The sequence below is a fragment of the Mustela nigripes genome, chromosome 16 (genome assembly GCF_022355385.1).
Source record: "Mustela nigripes isolate SB6536 chromosome 16, MUSNIG.SB6536, whole genome shotgun sequence".
Classification (NCBI taxonomy): Eukaryota; Metazoa; Chordata; class Mammalia; order Carnivora; family Mustelidae; genus Mustela; species Mustela nigripes.
In genome coordinates, this window is record NC_081572.1 from 19,744,929 (window position 1) to 19,761,939 (window position 17,011).

A 17,011-nucleotide genomic window follows, 5' to 3' on the forward strand; every position below is an offset into this window, starting at 1 on the left:
CCCCGGGTGCCAAGCACCATGGAGACCGCGCCGCCAGCCCCTGCAGAGATGGAAGGGGAGATTAGCGGCTGCTCTCTCTGCCACCCCACCCCCGCCAGCCCCGTGCAGGCCCCTGCGCTGCCTGCCTGCGGGCTGCAAACCCCTCTTCCCTTTCTTTGAGCTCTGAGGAAACATCATGGCTTCACAACCCATACCCCCTGCAAACACCCAGGGCCCCAGTGACAGCCTCTGGACTGGCAGGGGGTCGGCACCAGAGGGTCCAAATGGGGAGACTGTTGTTACAGGTCACCTGTTGTCTGTCCCTTTCAACAGGCTGGTGGCAGTGGGATGGTGCCACCTGCTGGTGTCCAAGAAGAGGCGGGGCAAGGAGGGACTGCTGGTGAGGTTCTCTGCTGCACCCCCCTCCCCCTACCACCATGCCCCCCCACCCCCAAGGGTTTCAGGATTGCCTAAGCAATAGCTGATTAGGAGAGGCCCAGACTCTGGATCTTAATGCTCCTGGCCCCTGCCCCAGAATTCCTGCCACCCCCCACCCCAACACCTCCAGCGCTAGTCATTTTGTCTTCTGAGGAGCACAGACTGCGTTCCAGGGCTAGTGGGCACCCCTAATCCACGGAAGAGGGAGCGGAGTGGTAGCTTTGGAAACATGACAGCATCAGCCACACGGGAGGGAAACAACAAGACAAGCCCACCGCTGGGGTCCCCATTACCCAGGTCTGCCCACCCAAGAGCCAGGCCAGCAAATTTATGAAAAAAATACTTTATTTCAAAACACTGTTTACACAAATATGTGGCCTATGTACAAAGTACACAAGGATCCCTCTTCTGGTCCCCACCTTCCCTCGGGATGTTTAAACCTCGGACTCCGAACCTATGCCACCAGCTGCCCCGGCTGTAGGTCACAGTGCCCCAGAGGGACGAGCACTCGAGGCTAGGAGCAAGGCCTTCTCAGACCTCAGCGTTCTGCAGCTGTGATGAGGCCTGGTCCGGGTCCACCCGGCAGAAGGGAACGAGATCAGCTTTCACCCCTCACTCAGCATTCCACAGGCACGTAGCAAGTGGCTCTGCGGCAGTCTCTCACTGCAGGTTTTTTTCCCCAGGAGGAGAGGGGGTCAGCCCCGCAAGTCCCTGGCCCTCTGTTCACCCCCCCCCCCCCGCGTCTTATATCAGCTCCTGCCCCTCTCCTACCTCTCCTGGGAGCAAGGTTGCAGAGCCTCAGGGAAAGAAAGCTGTGGCCTGATGGGGGGGAGGTGATCACGGGAAAAGACAGCAGGACTGGGCAACAGCACCACAGACATGAAGCACAGGTCCCCTGGCTGGAGACTGGAAGGCCCGGAGGCCAGGAGGCCCGGAGACCAAGCAGCTCTGACTTCGGAGCAGCTCTGACAGACCCGAACAACAGTCTCCAGTCCATATGTCATTAGATAAAATACAAAATATTACTCAAAACAAGCCCAGCCTCCCTCCTGAGGGAAAGAGAACCAATAGATCAACATACGTGCATGACAATGGACAGCACACCCAAAACACGCGCACACACGTTTGGGAGCCAAAGCTGCTAACTCCGGAGCATGACTTAAGCTCGGAGGCATTACCGAGCAGGAAAGGACCCCCCCCCCCCCCCCGCAGGAACAGGGGACCTGCATCGCCTCGAGTACCTGCGACAGCAGCAAAAGCAGAGCCCCTCCCATAACAGTCACAGGCCCGGTGGGCTCGTGGGGACCTTGATTTGAGCAGCAAGCTGGTGGTTCCTGCCACCGCAGCCCAGGAGGGCGAAGGCGAGGCAGGTACACCTCGTGCGTGCGCGCGCACACGTGCACGGGCGGAGGCATCAGTATGCACAGAGACACTAAAATCCCCATTAACAAGACCCCTTCACACTGTGTTGTTTCCAAATGCGTGGGATTCGAATGTTCATGAGAGCGAGCCTCGGGCCGAGGTGAAAAGACCAGCGGGCGGGGAGAGGCGGGGGTCCAGACCGTCCATCCGGCGGCGCAGGAGTTCCTCCACGTGCCGGGCCACGTCCATGGTCTCATCCAGGTCAAATTCTCCATCCTGGTCAAGGACGGCGTCAGGGCTGGGAGAGAGGGGGAGAAGGAGGTCGGAGGGAGCTGGCATGCCTCTGGCCCCCTCCCTATTCAGACCATGGTCTCATGGGAACAGGACTGGCTCTGGTGGGATGCCCCTCCGCCCCCCACCCCCACCCCCGACCTCAAGCTGAAACCGTGTCATGGCTTATTGACAGACAGATACTCAAGCTCTAGTCTCAACTCTCCCTGCCTCACTGAGGGGGATCAGAGTCCCTCTCCCCTGTTCCTGTCCTCCTCCGCAAAACGAGGTAGTTGGGTCAGTGAATCCTGCCCACTGAGACGCTAGACCACCCAATCATGGGCTCCAGGTGCCGATCACCTGCAAGGGGCGGGGCCTTTAAACCACGTGACCCCAGTCCTTAGCCTTCGGTTAAGGCCCCGTATTTGCTCAAACTCCACAGAGGGGGGACCTGAGACTCGGCCATGTCTGGAAACTCGCTCTGGGCCACCTGGCTGGCAACTGGATTCAGGACTGGAATTCCAGTCTTTGTGACTCTCAGGCCTAGGGTCATCCCAGTGCAGCCTGTGCCTCCCAAGCACCCAAACACCCAGCTGGGGCCACCCACAGCTCAGCAGAGAATGAATTCTCTGGGACCTCCAGAAAGGAGCAAGTGATACCCCTCCCCATCCAACTCCTGACAACAACTGCCCCTTCCATAGCTACCTTTGCAACAGCCTCCCAGAGCTAAATGTGTAACCTGACTCAGTCCCGCCCCCCACTCCCATCCCATGGGGTAGGTGTTCTTGCCTCCCTTTTACAGAGGAGGAAACTGAGCATCTGGGAGGCTCAATCATTTCCCCAAGGTCACACAGCTAGTCAGCACCAAAGCAAGGACCCTGCTACATGTAGCTTATGCTCTGCATTTTTACTGGCTGATCTCCCTCTCTGCTCCTGGGCCTGAGCCCTGCTTGGGTGGTCTCGAACCCACAGGAGCTCTGCGGCCCTTTGCCCACCAGCCCTCTGGGGGCCCGGCCTGAGACCAAGTGCACAGTACCTCCCCACAGAGCCCCATCAGAACACAACTTACTTCTGGGGGTACATGTTATAATGAGCCGGGGGGCACATGGCTGGGGAGGGGGCCTGGTCCATGTAGGTGGCGCTGCCCCCGGCAGAGTCTGCAGACGCATTCACAAACCTGCAGGAGAAACACGGCAGAGCCTCAGCGGCCTCCGGGCAGCAGCTGCCCTGGGGAGGGTTTGGGTGGGGGGGCCTTTTTACATTTTGGGGGGGGGTGTGGAAGGGCAAAGTGCCCACTGGGCCTGGGACTCCAGCTCGAGTGGGGCCCTGGGTCCTGGTCCCATTGAGACTAAGCCCAGTTCCCTCTCCAGGGCTAAGCCAGGTTTTAGGGGGGAAGAAAGGGCTGGGCTACACAGGGCTGGTGAGTGGGCAGAGCAGGGCTTAGCGGTGAGGGGGGCTGGGGGAGAGAGGAGGCAGCAGGAGACCAGAGCCAGACCCTGGGTACTTACTCAGGGACCACTTGCTTGATCTGTGGCTTCACATATCCATCCACTGCTTTAGCTGCCAAGGGGGGAGCATGATGAGAACCAGCCTCCCGGAGCTCCCAGGTAGTGGAAGCCCACGGCATGCAGTGTGCCTCCTACCCAATCACTGTGAGGCCTCAGCGGTGATGAGATTTCCCCAGACTCCTATAAACACCTGCCCGTGGACCCCGTCCAAGGGCCACCCAGACCCCTCACTCCAATCTCCTCCTTCCTCCTCCTTTCTTTTCTGGTCCTTTGCTCGCTCTCTCATCACCCCACCCCTGCCAAGGAAGCAGAACCAATGCCAAGCAGCAAACGCAACAGTGGACTGGGGACAAGTTGAAGAGGAAAAACCTGTCAATTTTGCTTCCCTTATTCAACTTGGGGGCAGATTTGAGGGTGGGAGCCATGAGAGCAGCTGATGAAGATGGGAGTAGTGCATTATCTGTGGGTATCATTATCCTGGCCAGCTCTGCCCCTTCGTCCTCCAAGGGTGCAGAAGTGAGAATCCACCCAGCTTTCCACTTTGCAGAGAAGAAAGCTGGGTCAGAGGTTTTGTTTTCCCTCTCAGTTGTGAGCCCTGAAATCCCCTCTATGGGCCCCACACCAAGCCACCGACCAAGCCCATGGGGGACATGGCCCTGGGGCTCTTCATGGGGAGTCCCTGCTGTCTTGCCCCAAGAGCTTTGCCCACAGGCTGCGGAAGGGCCCAGGAGTACCAGGGCAGGACGCACCGAGCACAGGGGTGTAGTACTTGGAGAAGACCTCGTCCTTGGGCCGGTCGGGAAATACGTAGATGAGATAGCTCAGGTCCCCTAGTCGGTCAGCCAGCGACCGAATGGAGAAGTCCCGCGTGGTGAATGGCTTCAGGTTCCACAGGTTGCGGTCAGCTGTGAAAAGGACGAGCTCATTCCCACTACCCACCACCCTCGGGAGAAGGGTCAGGGTTATGGGGTTTGAGATCTGGTGTGTGGAGACATCTGGGTTTTTACTAGTCTGCACAGCAACCCTCCACCTTGTCTGGAACTCCTTGGCACAGGGTGTGCAAGTGACCAAGGGAACATTCTCCCAGCGAACCAAGCAAGTAGACGCCAGCAACACTAGGTCAGGGCAGAGAAGGGAGAACTCAGAACCTCTGAAGGAGTACCCCAGTGGCTCTTGGAGGCCACAGGGCCAGTGATCTTAAGTTCTCCATGATGGAAAATGGTAGAAAGGGAATGTATTTCTGAGCAACAGTTATCCCCTACTTCTGCGTTCAGTTCCAGTCTTTCCCCTGGGGAAACCATTTAAGGATGCAGACCTGATGGGGAATGGGGAGCAAGGAAATGGGAGCCAGGGCACTCACGAGAGTCAAACTTCCAGGCAATGGTGATGCCCCCGATTTCGGAGTCGCTAAAGCGTAATAAAAAGGTCCCATCGGGCTTGTTGATGAGCAGGTCATGGGCCTGTTGCTTGTTCACAAAACCTAGGATGGCCCTGGGTGCATGGAGCATAGAGTGTCATTACCAGTCCAGCATCTCCTGTGCCCTGAGCCCATGGCCTCCCACTCCCGGGGCCCCCCATTCCTCACCCGTCATTCCAATGGGGCTTGTGATGCTTCTTCAGCACCTCCATGACCCCATCAAACCACTGCCAGAAGGTGTAGTTCCAGCCCGGCAAGTTCTCCTGAGAGTCCCCAGGAAACCCCAAGTCAGGGTTTGTGGCCCCATCATCACGGGTGACCCAGGGAATAGTCTGTGCCAACTTGTCCTCAGGGAAACCTCTCCCAATCCCTCACCCTACTCGCCCTGCACTCCAGTGGGCCATAAATGGACACAGCCCCCAGCCTGCAGCCTGGGAACGAGAGACTAAACCTGCCTTTTGCCTCTCAGGCACAGGGGCAGGGGTAGGAGGTGTCCAAAATTGTGCAAGCTGAGACCTCCAAAGTCACTTCTGTCCCCAGTGGACAGAAGGGGAAACTGAGGCACAGAGAAAGGAAGGACCTGGCCACTTAGTTAACCAACCTAGGGCAGGAACTCAAGGATCCAGACTCCCAGCCCCGGGTTCCTTCCACTGTCCTGCTCCGGCTCAAAGAGCTCTGTGCAGTTTCCTGCTACCCCTGCCTCCGTTCCCTGGTGTATTAGCCCCCGTCTCTTCTGGCTGTAGGAGAGGGCAGGTCGGGATGGAGAGGGGGTTTGCTGACCGAGGCCAGGAACGAAAGTGTCTGTGAGGTGGGGAAAGCCTGGCGGGGCACAGGTGGCCCCGGGCAGGCAGCTGGTGGCAGGTCCCTCACCCTGTTGAACTGGGACCAGGACACGGACATGCCATTATAGTCTTCAAGGTGGCTGCTGCTGCTGTTGAACAGTTTCTGGGCCAGGAACACGAGGTTCTCCTTGGTCAGGCCGCGGTTGCTCTGCACTTCGGCCTTGAATTTCATGTTGAGAGCCTCACACAGCTGCGGCCACAGCACTTTGTCGGGCACGGCGAATGGCACCCTGCCCTGAGGCGGAGGGAAGAGAAAGCAGACCGAGGGAGTAGGAAATATTTACACGCACACGCACCCGTGCACACACCCACACTCTCAGGCCCACAGACACCAAGAGACAAAGAAGACTAAGAAAGACCCAGAAAAGGAGACACAAATACAAGAAAAAGAAAGGCAGGGCGGTGGGCACCTGGGTGGCTCAGTCAGTTGAGCATCTGCCTTCTGCTCAGGTCATGATCTCAGGGTCCTGGGATGGAGCCCTGCATTGGGCTCCCTGCTCGGTGTGGGACCTGCTTATCCCCACCCCCTATTTGTGCTTTCTCTCACACATGCGCTCTCAAATAAAAACAAAATCTTAAAAAAGAAAAGAAATGAAAAGAAAAAAGAGAAGAGAAAAGAAAAGAAAAGGCAGGGCAGCAGGGGTGGGCAGATGGTGATAGAGACCCAGACCAGGGGCCTGGGATAGAGGTCAGGGACCCAAACCATAAGCAGAAGGAAGATCAGAGACCAGAGCCCAACAGCTAAGCTCATAGACCTAGGAAATCCCCCTCCTGAGACCCGGAACCCAGACGAAGCCTACGGACATGCCACAGGCAACAAGCTCACGTGAGCTGTCCCTTACCGCACCTCAGCTCCGGTGGGGCCCTAAGGTTGACAGGGGACCACGGCTTGGGGCCGATCCAGGGAGACTCCAGGATAGGGGGTGCTGAGATGGGGGTCCCATGAGGACTCACCGGCTCGGCAAAGGCATTGTCCCACAGCACAGTGGCGGTTGCATTGTGGTCCTGGCTGCCGTGAACGATGACAACCACGGGAAGGGACAGAGTCTAACGGGAGTCACAGGAATGAGTGTAGCAGGCACACGACCACACCGAGCCCTCATTCCTCACCCTCGATCCCACCCACGAAACCTCCCAATGACACCAAAGCAAAACTAAACAAACAAAAAAACCCCAAACCTAGTTCTTCTTGGCCCATTACTTAAGCTCTGTGGCCGGCCCCAGATGAGAACACAGCAAGCACGCACCAGCAGAGTGAAACAGGTTTTCTGAGAGCCTTCTGGGCTACATGGGCCAATGGGCCATGACTGTGTGAGCATTCAGAGCTCTCTGGCTTTCCCAAACCAGTCAGGTGGCCTCAGGGAAGTCTCCACCTTTCTGGGTGACCTGTGGGGGATGGGAGAGCGAGGCCTCACCTTCACCTGGAACACAAGCTCATTGCTGCCAACGCTGAACTGAGACTCAAACAGGACCGTGAATTTCTCCTCCGTCACAGACTCCGCGCCCCTCCGGTCAGCCCGCTTAATCCTCTTTAGTGACTGTGGTGGGGGAGGGCAGAGGGGGACGAGGAAAAAGTGGGACTCGGCCCCGGGGTCGGGGGGACGGACCCCCCTCAGGGGTCAGGCCCTGGACTCACCATGTTCCTGAAGTGAGCGCTGAGGGTGCCGGTGGCCTGGTGATACTCCATCACACAGCAGTTGTTCAGGATCTCGCCACTGCACTCGCTGCGAAGGAGAGGTGACCCCCACAGCCACGTGGGCCCCAGGCCAGGGGGGTGGCTCTGTGTGTGCCCTGGGCCCAGTGTTCATGCCCGAAAGCCCAGCCATGAGAGGCTGCCCCTCCCCCTTCCCCTTTGAGTGTTCCCCTCTGGGTGCCTGGGTGGCTCAGTCGGGTAAGTGGACAACTCTTGATTTTGGCTCAGGTTGTGATTGCAGGGTCCCAGGATCAAGTCCTGCATGGGGATCCCTGCTCAGTGTGGAGTCTGCTTGCCCCTCTCCCCTCTGGTTCTCCCTCTGCCCTCTCCCTGCTCGTGCTCTCTCTCTCCATGTCTCAGGCCTGAGTGTAAAGCAAAGTCTTCAAGGGTGGGCTCTGGGTCTCTATCATTAGGTTAACAATTCTGTCGGCATTGAGACTGATGCAGGGGCCTTCGGCTCTGACAGCTTCTGGTGCAGCTAAAATAATAACCATGACCAGGGGCGCCTGGGTGGCTCAGTGGGTTAAGGCCTCTGCCTTCGGCTTGGGTCATGATCTCAGGGTCCTGGGATCGAGCTCCGCATTGGGCTCTCTGCTCAGCAGGGAGCCTGCTTCCCCTCTCTGCCTCTCTGCCTACTTGTGATTTCTGTCAAATAAATAAATTTTTTAAAAAATGAAAAAAAAATAATAACCATGACCACAGCCTACAAGGACCCTGGGGTCAAACCCAGCCTGGCTCCCTGGCCTCTTGGGTTCCTCTCCCCTCACTCAGGACAAGCAATCCAGGCCGCCTTATCTGTTTGCCAAACACGCAAACTTGGTGCTACCTCAGGACTTGGGCACCCGCTCTTCCGGGTGCCCCGAACCCTCTTGTTTAGGTCTCAACTCAAACATCTCCTCAGAAAGGCCTTCTGTGGCCCCTCACGTGGTGAGGTAACATCTATCTGGATGCCATGATGTCACTGTTTTCATTTTCTTTCTAGAGTCTATCGCTTTTTGACACTGCAGGATTACCACAAGCATAGAACTGTCTCCTTCCCCAGCCAAAATGTAAGCTCTAAGAACAGGAGAACCTCTCTGGCTTCTTTATCATCCTATTCCCAGATGCCACAGTAGGCTCTCAATACACACGACCCAGTCTCCCACTTCACCCAGTCACTCCCTCATTCACTGCATCCTTCGTGCGGGCCTGCCCTGATCCCCGGATCCCACCCTGGGTTCTCCAGCCACAGTCATCTTTCCTACACTCTCCTTGCGGATAAGGCCCATGTTTTCTATCTGAGAGTCTCCCCGGCCGCCCCCGCACGCTCTCCCTAGCTGCTCCCATTCATCCCACGACCTGACACTGTCATTCTGCCCCGCCCCCAGCGCGACCCACTTCCACGGTGCCTTCTGTCTCCCCTGGTGCACACTCCCCTTCTCATGACCACTGCTAGCTCTGCGGGGGCTAGGCGAAGAAGACAGAGCCAAGTACGGTGTGGATTGCAGCTCTGTCCCAGGGATTAGCACAGGTACCAGAACAAGCCAACAGTGCAATCCATGTTGACCTACTACATGTCAAGAAGCACAACGTGTATCCCAGGACAGACAGAAAGAACCGGAGAGACACTGCACCACGGCTGTAGGGAGGGAGGCTGAGCTGCCTCCATCACCCAGAACCTTAGGTACAGAACAGACAGGCACTCCCAGTCCAGACCGTAGGGAGCAGAGAGAAACGCGTACTTGCGGGTGTTCTCGTTCTTGAGCAGCGACTTGGCCTGCTGCTCGCTGATGATGGTGGCCTTCACCTGGGGGGGGTTCATGTGCACGTTCAGCTTCCCGCCCACCAGCAGGCGCACCGTCGCTGCAAACTTGGTCTGGGTCTTCAGGACCTGAGGGGGCTGCTTCTCAATGATGAACGTGCTGCGGGGACACAAGGGACCAGACCACACATGATGCTGACTCAGGGGACAGGGTCTGCCCACAGACGTGGGGAGGCTACCGGGGCTCGGCAGGCAAAGGAAGGGCACACGGCACAGCTCCTGTTCCCAGGGAGGACACCGAGAGTCAGAAGAGGTGGTGAGAGGGGAGGCAGTGACATGACTCAGCAGCTGGCCCAAGCTGGGGGGCGGACAAGGGTAGTCCATGGAGCGTCCACAACAGAGACTGGGCAAGGTCAACACCAAGCAGCCACTGCAACTGAGGACAGAGAGGGATGGGGACCCAAGGCAAAAGAGACAAGGATTCCAACGAGAGCCTCCCTACCACAACCCCGGTGGGCAGAGCACCCCCGCCTGCTCCACGCCAACCACCCAGGAGCTGGACGTACTGGAGGCAGCAATCACCTGGTCACCAGGGCTGAGATGATGTCTGTGATAGTGGCGTTGACCTCAGCCAGCATCTCCTCCACTGGGCCGGGGATGGGCAGCTGCTGGCAGAGGTGCTCAGCCCTGCGGATCTGCTGCCGGTTCTGCCAGATGATCTCGGCCAACTTCTCACACCTGCACGGGAGCCCCAGGCCACCGGGAGGACAATGGTATCACCCCACGCCCCAGGCTCGAGGCCGAGAGGCCCTAGTCTGGGGAGAACGCCCCAAGACCCAGTTCCTGCCTCCTCCTGGAAGGTTCTGCACCTCAGCCACCACTCCTGACCCCAAAGCAGAGTGCCCCCCGCCTTTCAGGAACACAGAGCTGCGCGGGACCAGCACCCCGGAACCGGTCCGCTCTGCCTGAGGCTTCACTCTGCATACCCAGCCCTGTCCCCTCCCCAGCACAGGAACTCCCTTCCTGGGCACAGGGCACATGACGGGGGCCCCAAAGCCGGCATCAGGAGCCAGAACCCTCGGTGAACTAAGCCTTGCTGCAGCACAGAGAGCTGACTGCCCAAGGAGTCACCAGAAGCAGCGCCCCTGCCCCCAGCCACCCCCAAACACCATTACCAGGACTGCAGCACGTCCAGGCTGCCCTCGGGGGGCCCTCCGTTCCCTGCCAGCTGTTGCCGCCGCTTCCACTGGATCAGCTCATCGTCCAGAATGATGGTCTGCTGCTTCCGCAGCAGCTGCAGGGTCTTCTGGTGCTTCTCAGCCAGCTCCTGAAGGCAGGTGGGGACAGCAGGCTCTTCTGGGTTCCCACAGAACAGCCCTCACTCGGGAGGCAGGGCTCGGACCAGGCCTTGGGCACAGGCCCTCCCCTCTCCCAAACCCGCTCTGCCTCACATGCTCCCCACAGGAAAGAAGGTTCTGGCCTCCAGCTCTCCAGGGTCCCGCTCTCCTCCCGGCCCTAGCCCTCTCTCGGGCTCCCCGGATGGCCCGGGATGTGGGCCTCCGCGCTTGGGAGCAGAGGACGCAGACTGCACTTACCACGCGGTACTGCTGCAGCGTCTGGGCCTCATGCTGCAGCCAGGCCTCCAGGGACACCTGCTTCTGCTGGAGGGCAGTCTCCCGGCTCAGACGCTCCTGGGGACTCAGCTGGGCCAACCCGGCAAACTGAGCTAGAAGAGGCGATGGGACACCCGCGACCATCATTTTCTGGCTTCCTGCAGGAAGCCCAGTAGAACACCAATACCTGTTCTGGAGGCAAGGCCCTGAGGGTCTGCCCAACATTAGACCGATGGCTACTTGGGGCTCCAGCAGCCAAGGGAGCCAGACCTGAGCGGGCTCTGGGCCCTGGCCTCTCAACTGTGATCTCACCTTTAGGGACTGTACAGATGGAAGCCTGGGGGCACAGCCCCCTGAGGCCTCCCTTCCCATCTTAGTCTACACAGCTGCCTGCCCAGACCTCCTCATGCCACACGGGGGTCCAGCGTGGAGCCTTGCTGCCTGGTTCGATGTGTGCCCTCACCGTTTACTAACTGGGGAACCTTGGGCAAATCATTTCCCTCTTCTGGGCCTCAGTTTACCCATGTGCAAAATGGGAGAATCTTGGCCCCTGCTTCAGTGAGTCGACAAGGAATAAATAAGGGATGATCCCCCAAAGGCTCAAGGAATCTCCCAGCTCGTGGACCCTGAAGGTCAGAGCTGGTCCTTCCTGGGCAGTGGTTTCCAGTGCAGGTTACAGGGTGCCAGAGACAAAGGGCTGTTCAGTCCCACCGCCACAGAAGGACCGCCTAGGGAAGTCCCCGCCCCACAGGCTCTGTCCCCCCCCAGGAGCCCAGCAGCCTCTCCTCTGGAACAAGGGGTTTCTCCAAGTGCTGGCAGGGGCCTAATATGTTGGTTTGTCCAGGCTGGGTGACTGTGAGCTCAGCGGACCAACCAGAAGGAGATGGAGAGGCACAGACAGGCACACACAGGGACAGAAGGAGAAGGTGGCGAGAGGAAGGGAATGTCCAGCGCCCACTGGCAGCAACACAGAAACAGCAAGATTCTCTCAGGACAGGGAGGCAGCTTCTCTCCACGCTAGCGTGGGGCTCTCATCCATGGCACAAAGTGGGAGTCAGGGAGGCCTCCTTACCGTTCTACAAAAAATCTATTATGAAATACTTCAGACCCAGGGAAGGTAGAAAGAGTGATGCAAGGAACATCTGTGTATTATAACCCAGCTGAAGAAACCACAGAGAAAGCCACCTGTATGTCCTTCCCTGCTTGCCAACCCATCCCAGCCTCCAAAGGTAACCACTGTCCTCCACGCTGGGATTATCACGGCCTGCCCAGCGTCTTGCTGAGTATCCCAGTGTCCTCACTTGGGCTGAGACAAGGAGATGGGAGCATCAGCATGTTGTGGTCAAGGGCCATGTCACACTGACCGAGGCCCTGCCTCATGGACACACAAGCTGGGACAGACGAAAGCAACTCAAGACAGCCCGGGAAACCCTAGCACTGGAGGAGAACTAGAAATACGGTTCTGATCCCATGACTGGGGACTGAGAGAGAAGACTACCGTCCAGCCGTGGCACACAGCAGAGTAGTCTGAGGCCACCTCAGAAATTCTGCCACCCACAGGGGGTGCTGGTGATCCCCATACCTGGACCCAACCTCCCTAAGGCCAGTGACCCACTTAGGTCTCTCCTGGCACTTTGTGGAAGCTTCTGGAAGGGAGGTCAGGAGATGGGAGGCAATTCTCTGCTCCACTGGAGGGAGTTGAGCCTTCTCTTGCACAAACAGAACAATAGTCTGTGTTTCTGATGAGTCAACTTGATAAAGGAGACTGAACTGACATTGCATGATGGGTAGAAACCCAAAGCAGAATCTAATGCAAACCCATAAATAGGAAACAGAAAACCCAAGAAGGGGATTGAAAGTTCTATCAACCATCAAAGACTGGGGTTAGAACTGACAGCCTGGGGCAGAACGTGTGGCTTTTGCTCAGGTCATGATCTCAGGGTCTTGAGAAAGAGCCTTGCAACAGGCTCTGTGCTCAATGGGGAGTCTGCTTTTCCCTCTTCCTCTGCTCCTCCCCTCACATGTTCTCTCTCTCTCTAATAAATAAATAAAATCTTAAAACAAACAAACAAACCAAAAACCCGACAGCCTGAATTCTCCTGTTCCTTAATCTACGAAGAGGTCTACCCTTTCTCTGGGGTCAGTCCAAGATGGATTCAGAGGAAGACATGCTAGAATCATACCACCAACATTTACTTAACACCTACTATGATTCTGGCAATGCGTTGAGGAATTCAGAGTATGGGAAACACTGACAGAGCAGGGTGAGGAGAACTTAAATAGTTAAATTAAAACAGCATAGGGGCACCTGGGTGGTTCAGCCAACTAAGCATCAGACTCTTGATTTCTGCTCAGGTCATGATCTCAGGGTCCTGAGATAGAGCCCTGCATGGGGCTCTGCACTCAACCGGGAGTCTGCTTCTCTCCTTCTCCCCCTGCCCCAAACCCCGCATGTTCTCTCTTTCTCTCTCTCTCCCTAGTAAATAACTAAATAAATCTTAAAAAGAAATAAAACAGCATAACAGCATTCTAAAAAAAAATTCAAATAGTTTTAAAAAGGGAGGAATGGAAGAAAATAATTAAAAATTTAGGGAGAAAGCAGAAAATAAACATTAAAATGTAGATCCCAGTGCAACTGTATTAAATAGTATGTTAAATATTAGTGGACTAAACATCTCTATTAAAAGCAGAAATTGTCAGAATACTCATAAAAGCAAGAATCAATGATATGGTATCCACATTTTAAATTTAAAAAACATGTTATCAAGATGCCTTGTGGCTATATAGAATAAGAAGGCTGAAGTAGACTTCAAAGCAAAAGGTATTACCAGAGATCAAGAAGGGCATTTCATAGTTATTATGGTATCAGTCAATCAGAAAGATATTATAATCATAAACTTATATGCATCTAATAACAAAGCTTCAAAATACACAAAATATTTACAGAAATAAGAAGCGGACAATTCCACAATATAATAGGAGATTTTGGTCCTTCTCTTTCACCATTTGATAGAACAATTAGGTAAAAAAAAAAAAAAAAGAAATCAATCAATCAATCAATCAATCAAGACTGAGATCACAGTGGTTCTCAAAGTGTGGACTAGGGATCTCTAGAGGGTTCTCAAGAACTCTACTGGCAGCCTACAAAGTCAAAACTGTTTTTATGAGGACAGAAGACCTTACTCGCCTTTTTCTCTTTCAATCTCTTATAGACATACAGTGACATTTTCTAAAGGTTTCAAGATATGTGATATCATAGTAGATTGAAAGCAAGACCCAGGGCGCCTGGGTGGCTCAGTGGGTTGAGCCTCTGCCTTCTGCTAGGGTCATGATCCCAGGGCCCTGGGATGGAGTCCTGCATCAGGCTCTCTGCTCAACGGGGAGCCTGCTTCCCCCACCCACCCTGGCCTGCCTCTCTGTCTACTTGTGATCTCTGTCAAATAAATAAATAAAATCTTTTAAAAAAAGAAAGCAAGACCTAGGTATCTCCTATTAAGCCTCACATTAAAGAGATATGTAAAAATCTAAAGCAATGCTTCTTACTAAACTTTGTTTTGGAAAATACAGACGTTGGTTTGGGTGACTTTTTTAGTAAAACTTTCTTATGTTAACATTATTTAACTTAAAATTGCTACTTTTAAATGAAACAATGGTGAGACATGCACTCTTTTGAAGTCCACAAGATACATTCACCAAGATACAGTATACACTGGGCCATAAAACATGTCTCAATAAATTTAAAAGAACTGAGATCATTTAGAGTATGTTCTCTGACAATGGTGGAATTCAATAATAAAATGCAAACCAAATCAATAACAGTATGACATAAAAGGGGAAAAACCCCAATACTTGGAAATTAAACAATATACTCCTAAATAATGTGTGGACAAAATAATTATTCAGAAAAGAAATTTCAAAACTGAATAATAATGAATATACAGCATCGTTAAAATCATGAAATGCAGCTAAAGCGTTGGTCGGAGGGAAATTTAGAGCTCTGAAAATGTGTATCAGAAAAGAAGAAAGGTCTAAAGTCAATGGCCTACGGCTTTACCTTAAGAAGCCAGAGAAAGAAGAATAAAAGGAAAGGCAGCTTGACAATTCCTGTTCTCCAGAGGATGGGATGGAACACCTCTGGGGTCAGTCTGGAGTTGGGGGACAATGCGCCAGGTCTCAAGACTCCTCAAATCGTACTGGGAGTTAATATGCTCTGAGTTAAATTTTCTTTCCCCACACACTTATCACAATAGCCACTGGCTAACTACAGACCTAGGAGACAGGACAATGTTTCACTGTCACCTCCACTTCCCAGTTCCATCTCCTATCGGGGAGGCTCAAGAAGGGGCATTTCTGGAGTCCCACCTCTCCCCAGCCTGGTTCAACCAGAAGACTCCCCACCTAAGTCCTCCCTCTGAGTGGGGAACACTTTGTCTGTGTTCATCCAATCATTGAGATACTCACTGAATACCTACAATCAGGGGGAGAATGTTGTTTAGTAAAGTACTGGGATTTTACGACATTATCTCTAGTTGAGATCTGGTTCTGCAACTTATAATATGCAATCCAGGCCACATAACTAGAACCATCTACAAAATAGGAATAATACAGCTACCTACTTCTTGGGACTATTGTAAAGTCTGGATTGAAAAAGCATGCATGCAAAAGAAAAGAAAAATGCACGCAAAGGGCTGAGCTTGGGGTCTGGCCCACAGCAGGAGCTCAGTAAGAACTATTACTTCTCCAGAGCTTTGGGTAAGGCTCTGTGGAGACAGACACAGACACAGCCCAGAGCCTGCAGGAGCACACAGAGTGGTCCTCACTCCTGGCCTCGTGACACACACCACCTCGGTCGTGCGGGCCTCACCCTGGATCCGCAGGCTCTCCTGATACTGGATGATGAAGTACTCCTGGGTCTGCTGCAGCTTCTTCAGTTCATTCTCTGTGTCCTGTGTGACCAGCCGCAGCTCCTCAAATGTCTGGTTGATCTGGAGGTGTTTCTGGGACATGGCATCAACCAGGATCCCAGCTGGAGAATTCCCCTGGGGACATAGCAGGGGGAGAGTGCAGGCAGCATGGGTTGGAACTGGTATGGAGTTGGAAAGGAGGGGGACACAAGGGACCTGGCAGATTATGGCAACTTCATAAAGGATAGGGGAAACTTCTGTTGGTAGCTCTGGCCTCCACCAGAGTCACCCAAACAGGGTCCATCTAAGCCCTCTTTGGAGAGAGTAGAACTCAGCACAGCCAGGGGTTATCTGGGTTTGCAGACTAATGATGGTGACCCCTTGTTCCACATTCGTTCATCGACCCGATGCCATGGACCGTGTGAGGTGCTGGGGACACAGCAGGGAACAAGGCTGTGTGAACACACAGCATCTGTGTCCTTACTCAAGACCTTCTTGTAACTGAGGAAAGTTACAGGGGAGGTATAAGTAAGGCCATTTAAGTGACCCAGTCTGATCTACTACTTCCACAACTGGCTGAGAGTCAGTCATCAGGGCCTGTCCAGTAAACTGTTCTCAGAATAAAATCCAAACTCCTTCCCTAGCTCTAGCAGAGAGCTTCTGCCTACCTCCACCATTCCCCAGCATGACTGCTGCCCAAGCACACCAGGTACTTTCCGTTCCTTGAATACACAAACATGTTCCCGCCTCAGGGCCTTTGCACTTGTTGTTCCTTCTCTCTGGAACATTCTAACACCAAAACTTCCTAAGGCTGGCATTTCAACTGGCACCTTTCCAGATTGGCTTTCTCTGATGGGCCAATTTCAAATAGCCACACCCTTATCTGAAAGTGTCTTATTCCTTTATGTTTTTATTTCTATCTTGTCTGCCTCCACGCACTAGGATATAAGCTCTCAAGTGCTAGAACCTTGTCTGTCTTGTATGCCACAAAATCCCCAAAGGGTAGCACGTCAGAGGTTTTCAAGAACAGCCTGATGGTTTGGAGAAGGAACGATTTTCCTCGTGACCATGACAACACGTATGCTGTAGACATGTATTTCTTTTATTTTCTTTTAGACATGTATTTCTTAACTGGAGTGGAATTCATTTGTATGTTTACAGATAGTTCTGTGGTGGCAACAAGTCAAGGGCTACAACAGTTTTCCCAGAAGACTCTTTGTGACCTGGCTTCTGCCTCCTCTCTG

At 54.2% G+C, this 17,011-nt stretch overlaps 1 protein-coding gene across 2 annotated transcripts in view; it reads right to left on the reverse strand.

Annotated features, from left to right (window-relative positions):
• Positions 1-744: 744 nt before the first annotated feature.
• The window catches only part of STAT5A (signal transducer and activator of transcription 5A), a 27,247-nt gene continuing 10,980 nt past the window's right edge, over positions 745-17,011 (reverse strand). The window contains exons 1-15 of one of the 2 annotated variants that reach the window (XM_059380112.1): positions 15,728-15,912; positions 10,846-10,976; positions 10,426-10,577; positions 9,833-9,988; positions 9,231-9,410; positions 7,453-7,540; positions 7,232-7,354; positions 6,771-6,863; positions 5,845-6,051; positions 5,143-5,237; positions 4,918-5,048; positions 4,307-4,462; positions 3,558-3,609; positions 3,119-3,226; positions 745-2,077 (exon numbers count right to left, since the gene is read on the reverse strand). In XM_059380112.1, coding sequence (XP_059236095.1) covers positions 1,915-2,077; positions 3,119-3,226; positions 3,558-3,609; positions 4,307-4,462; positions 4,918-5,048; positions 5,143-5,237; positions 5,845-6,051; positions 6,771-6,863; positions 7,232-7,354; positions 7,453-7,540; positions 9,231-9,410; positions 9,833-9,988; positions 10,426-10,577; positions 10,846-10,976; positions 15,728-15,869 — 1,977 coding nt within the window. In that variant the 5' untranslated portion in view covers positions 15,870-15,912 and the 3' untranslated portion in view covers positions 745-1,914. Of the gene's footprint in view, positions 2,078-3,118; positions 3,227-3,557; positions 3,610-4,306; positions 4,463-4,917; positions 5,049-5,142; positions 5,238-5,844; positions 6,052-6,770; positions 6,864-7,231; positions 7,355-7,452; positions 7,541-9,230; positions 9,411-9,832; positions 9,989-10,425; positions 10,578-10,845; positions 10,977-15,727; positions 15,913-17,011 lie in introns of those variants that run through there. The other variant, XM_059380113.1, reaches the window with a different exon arrangement.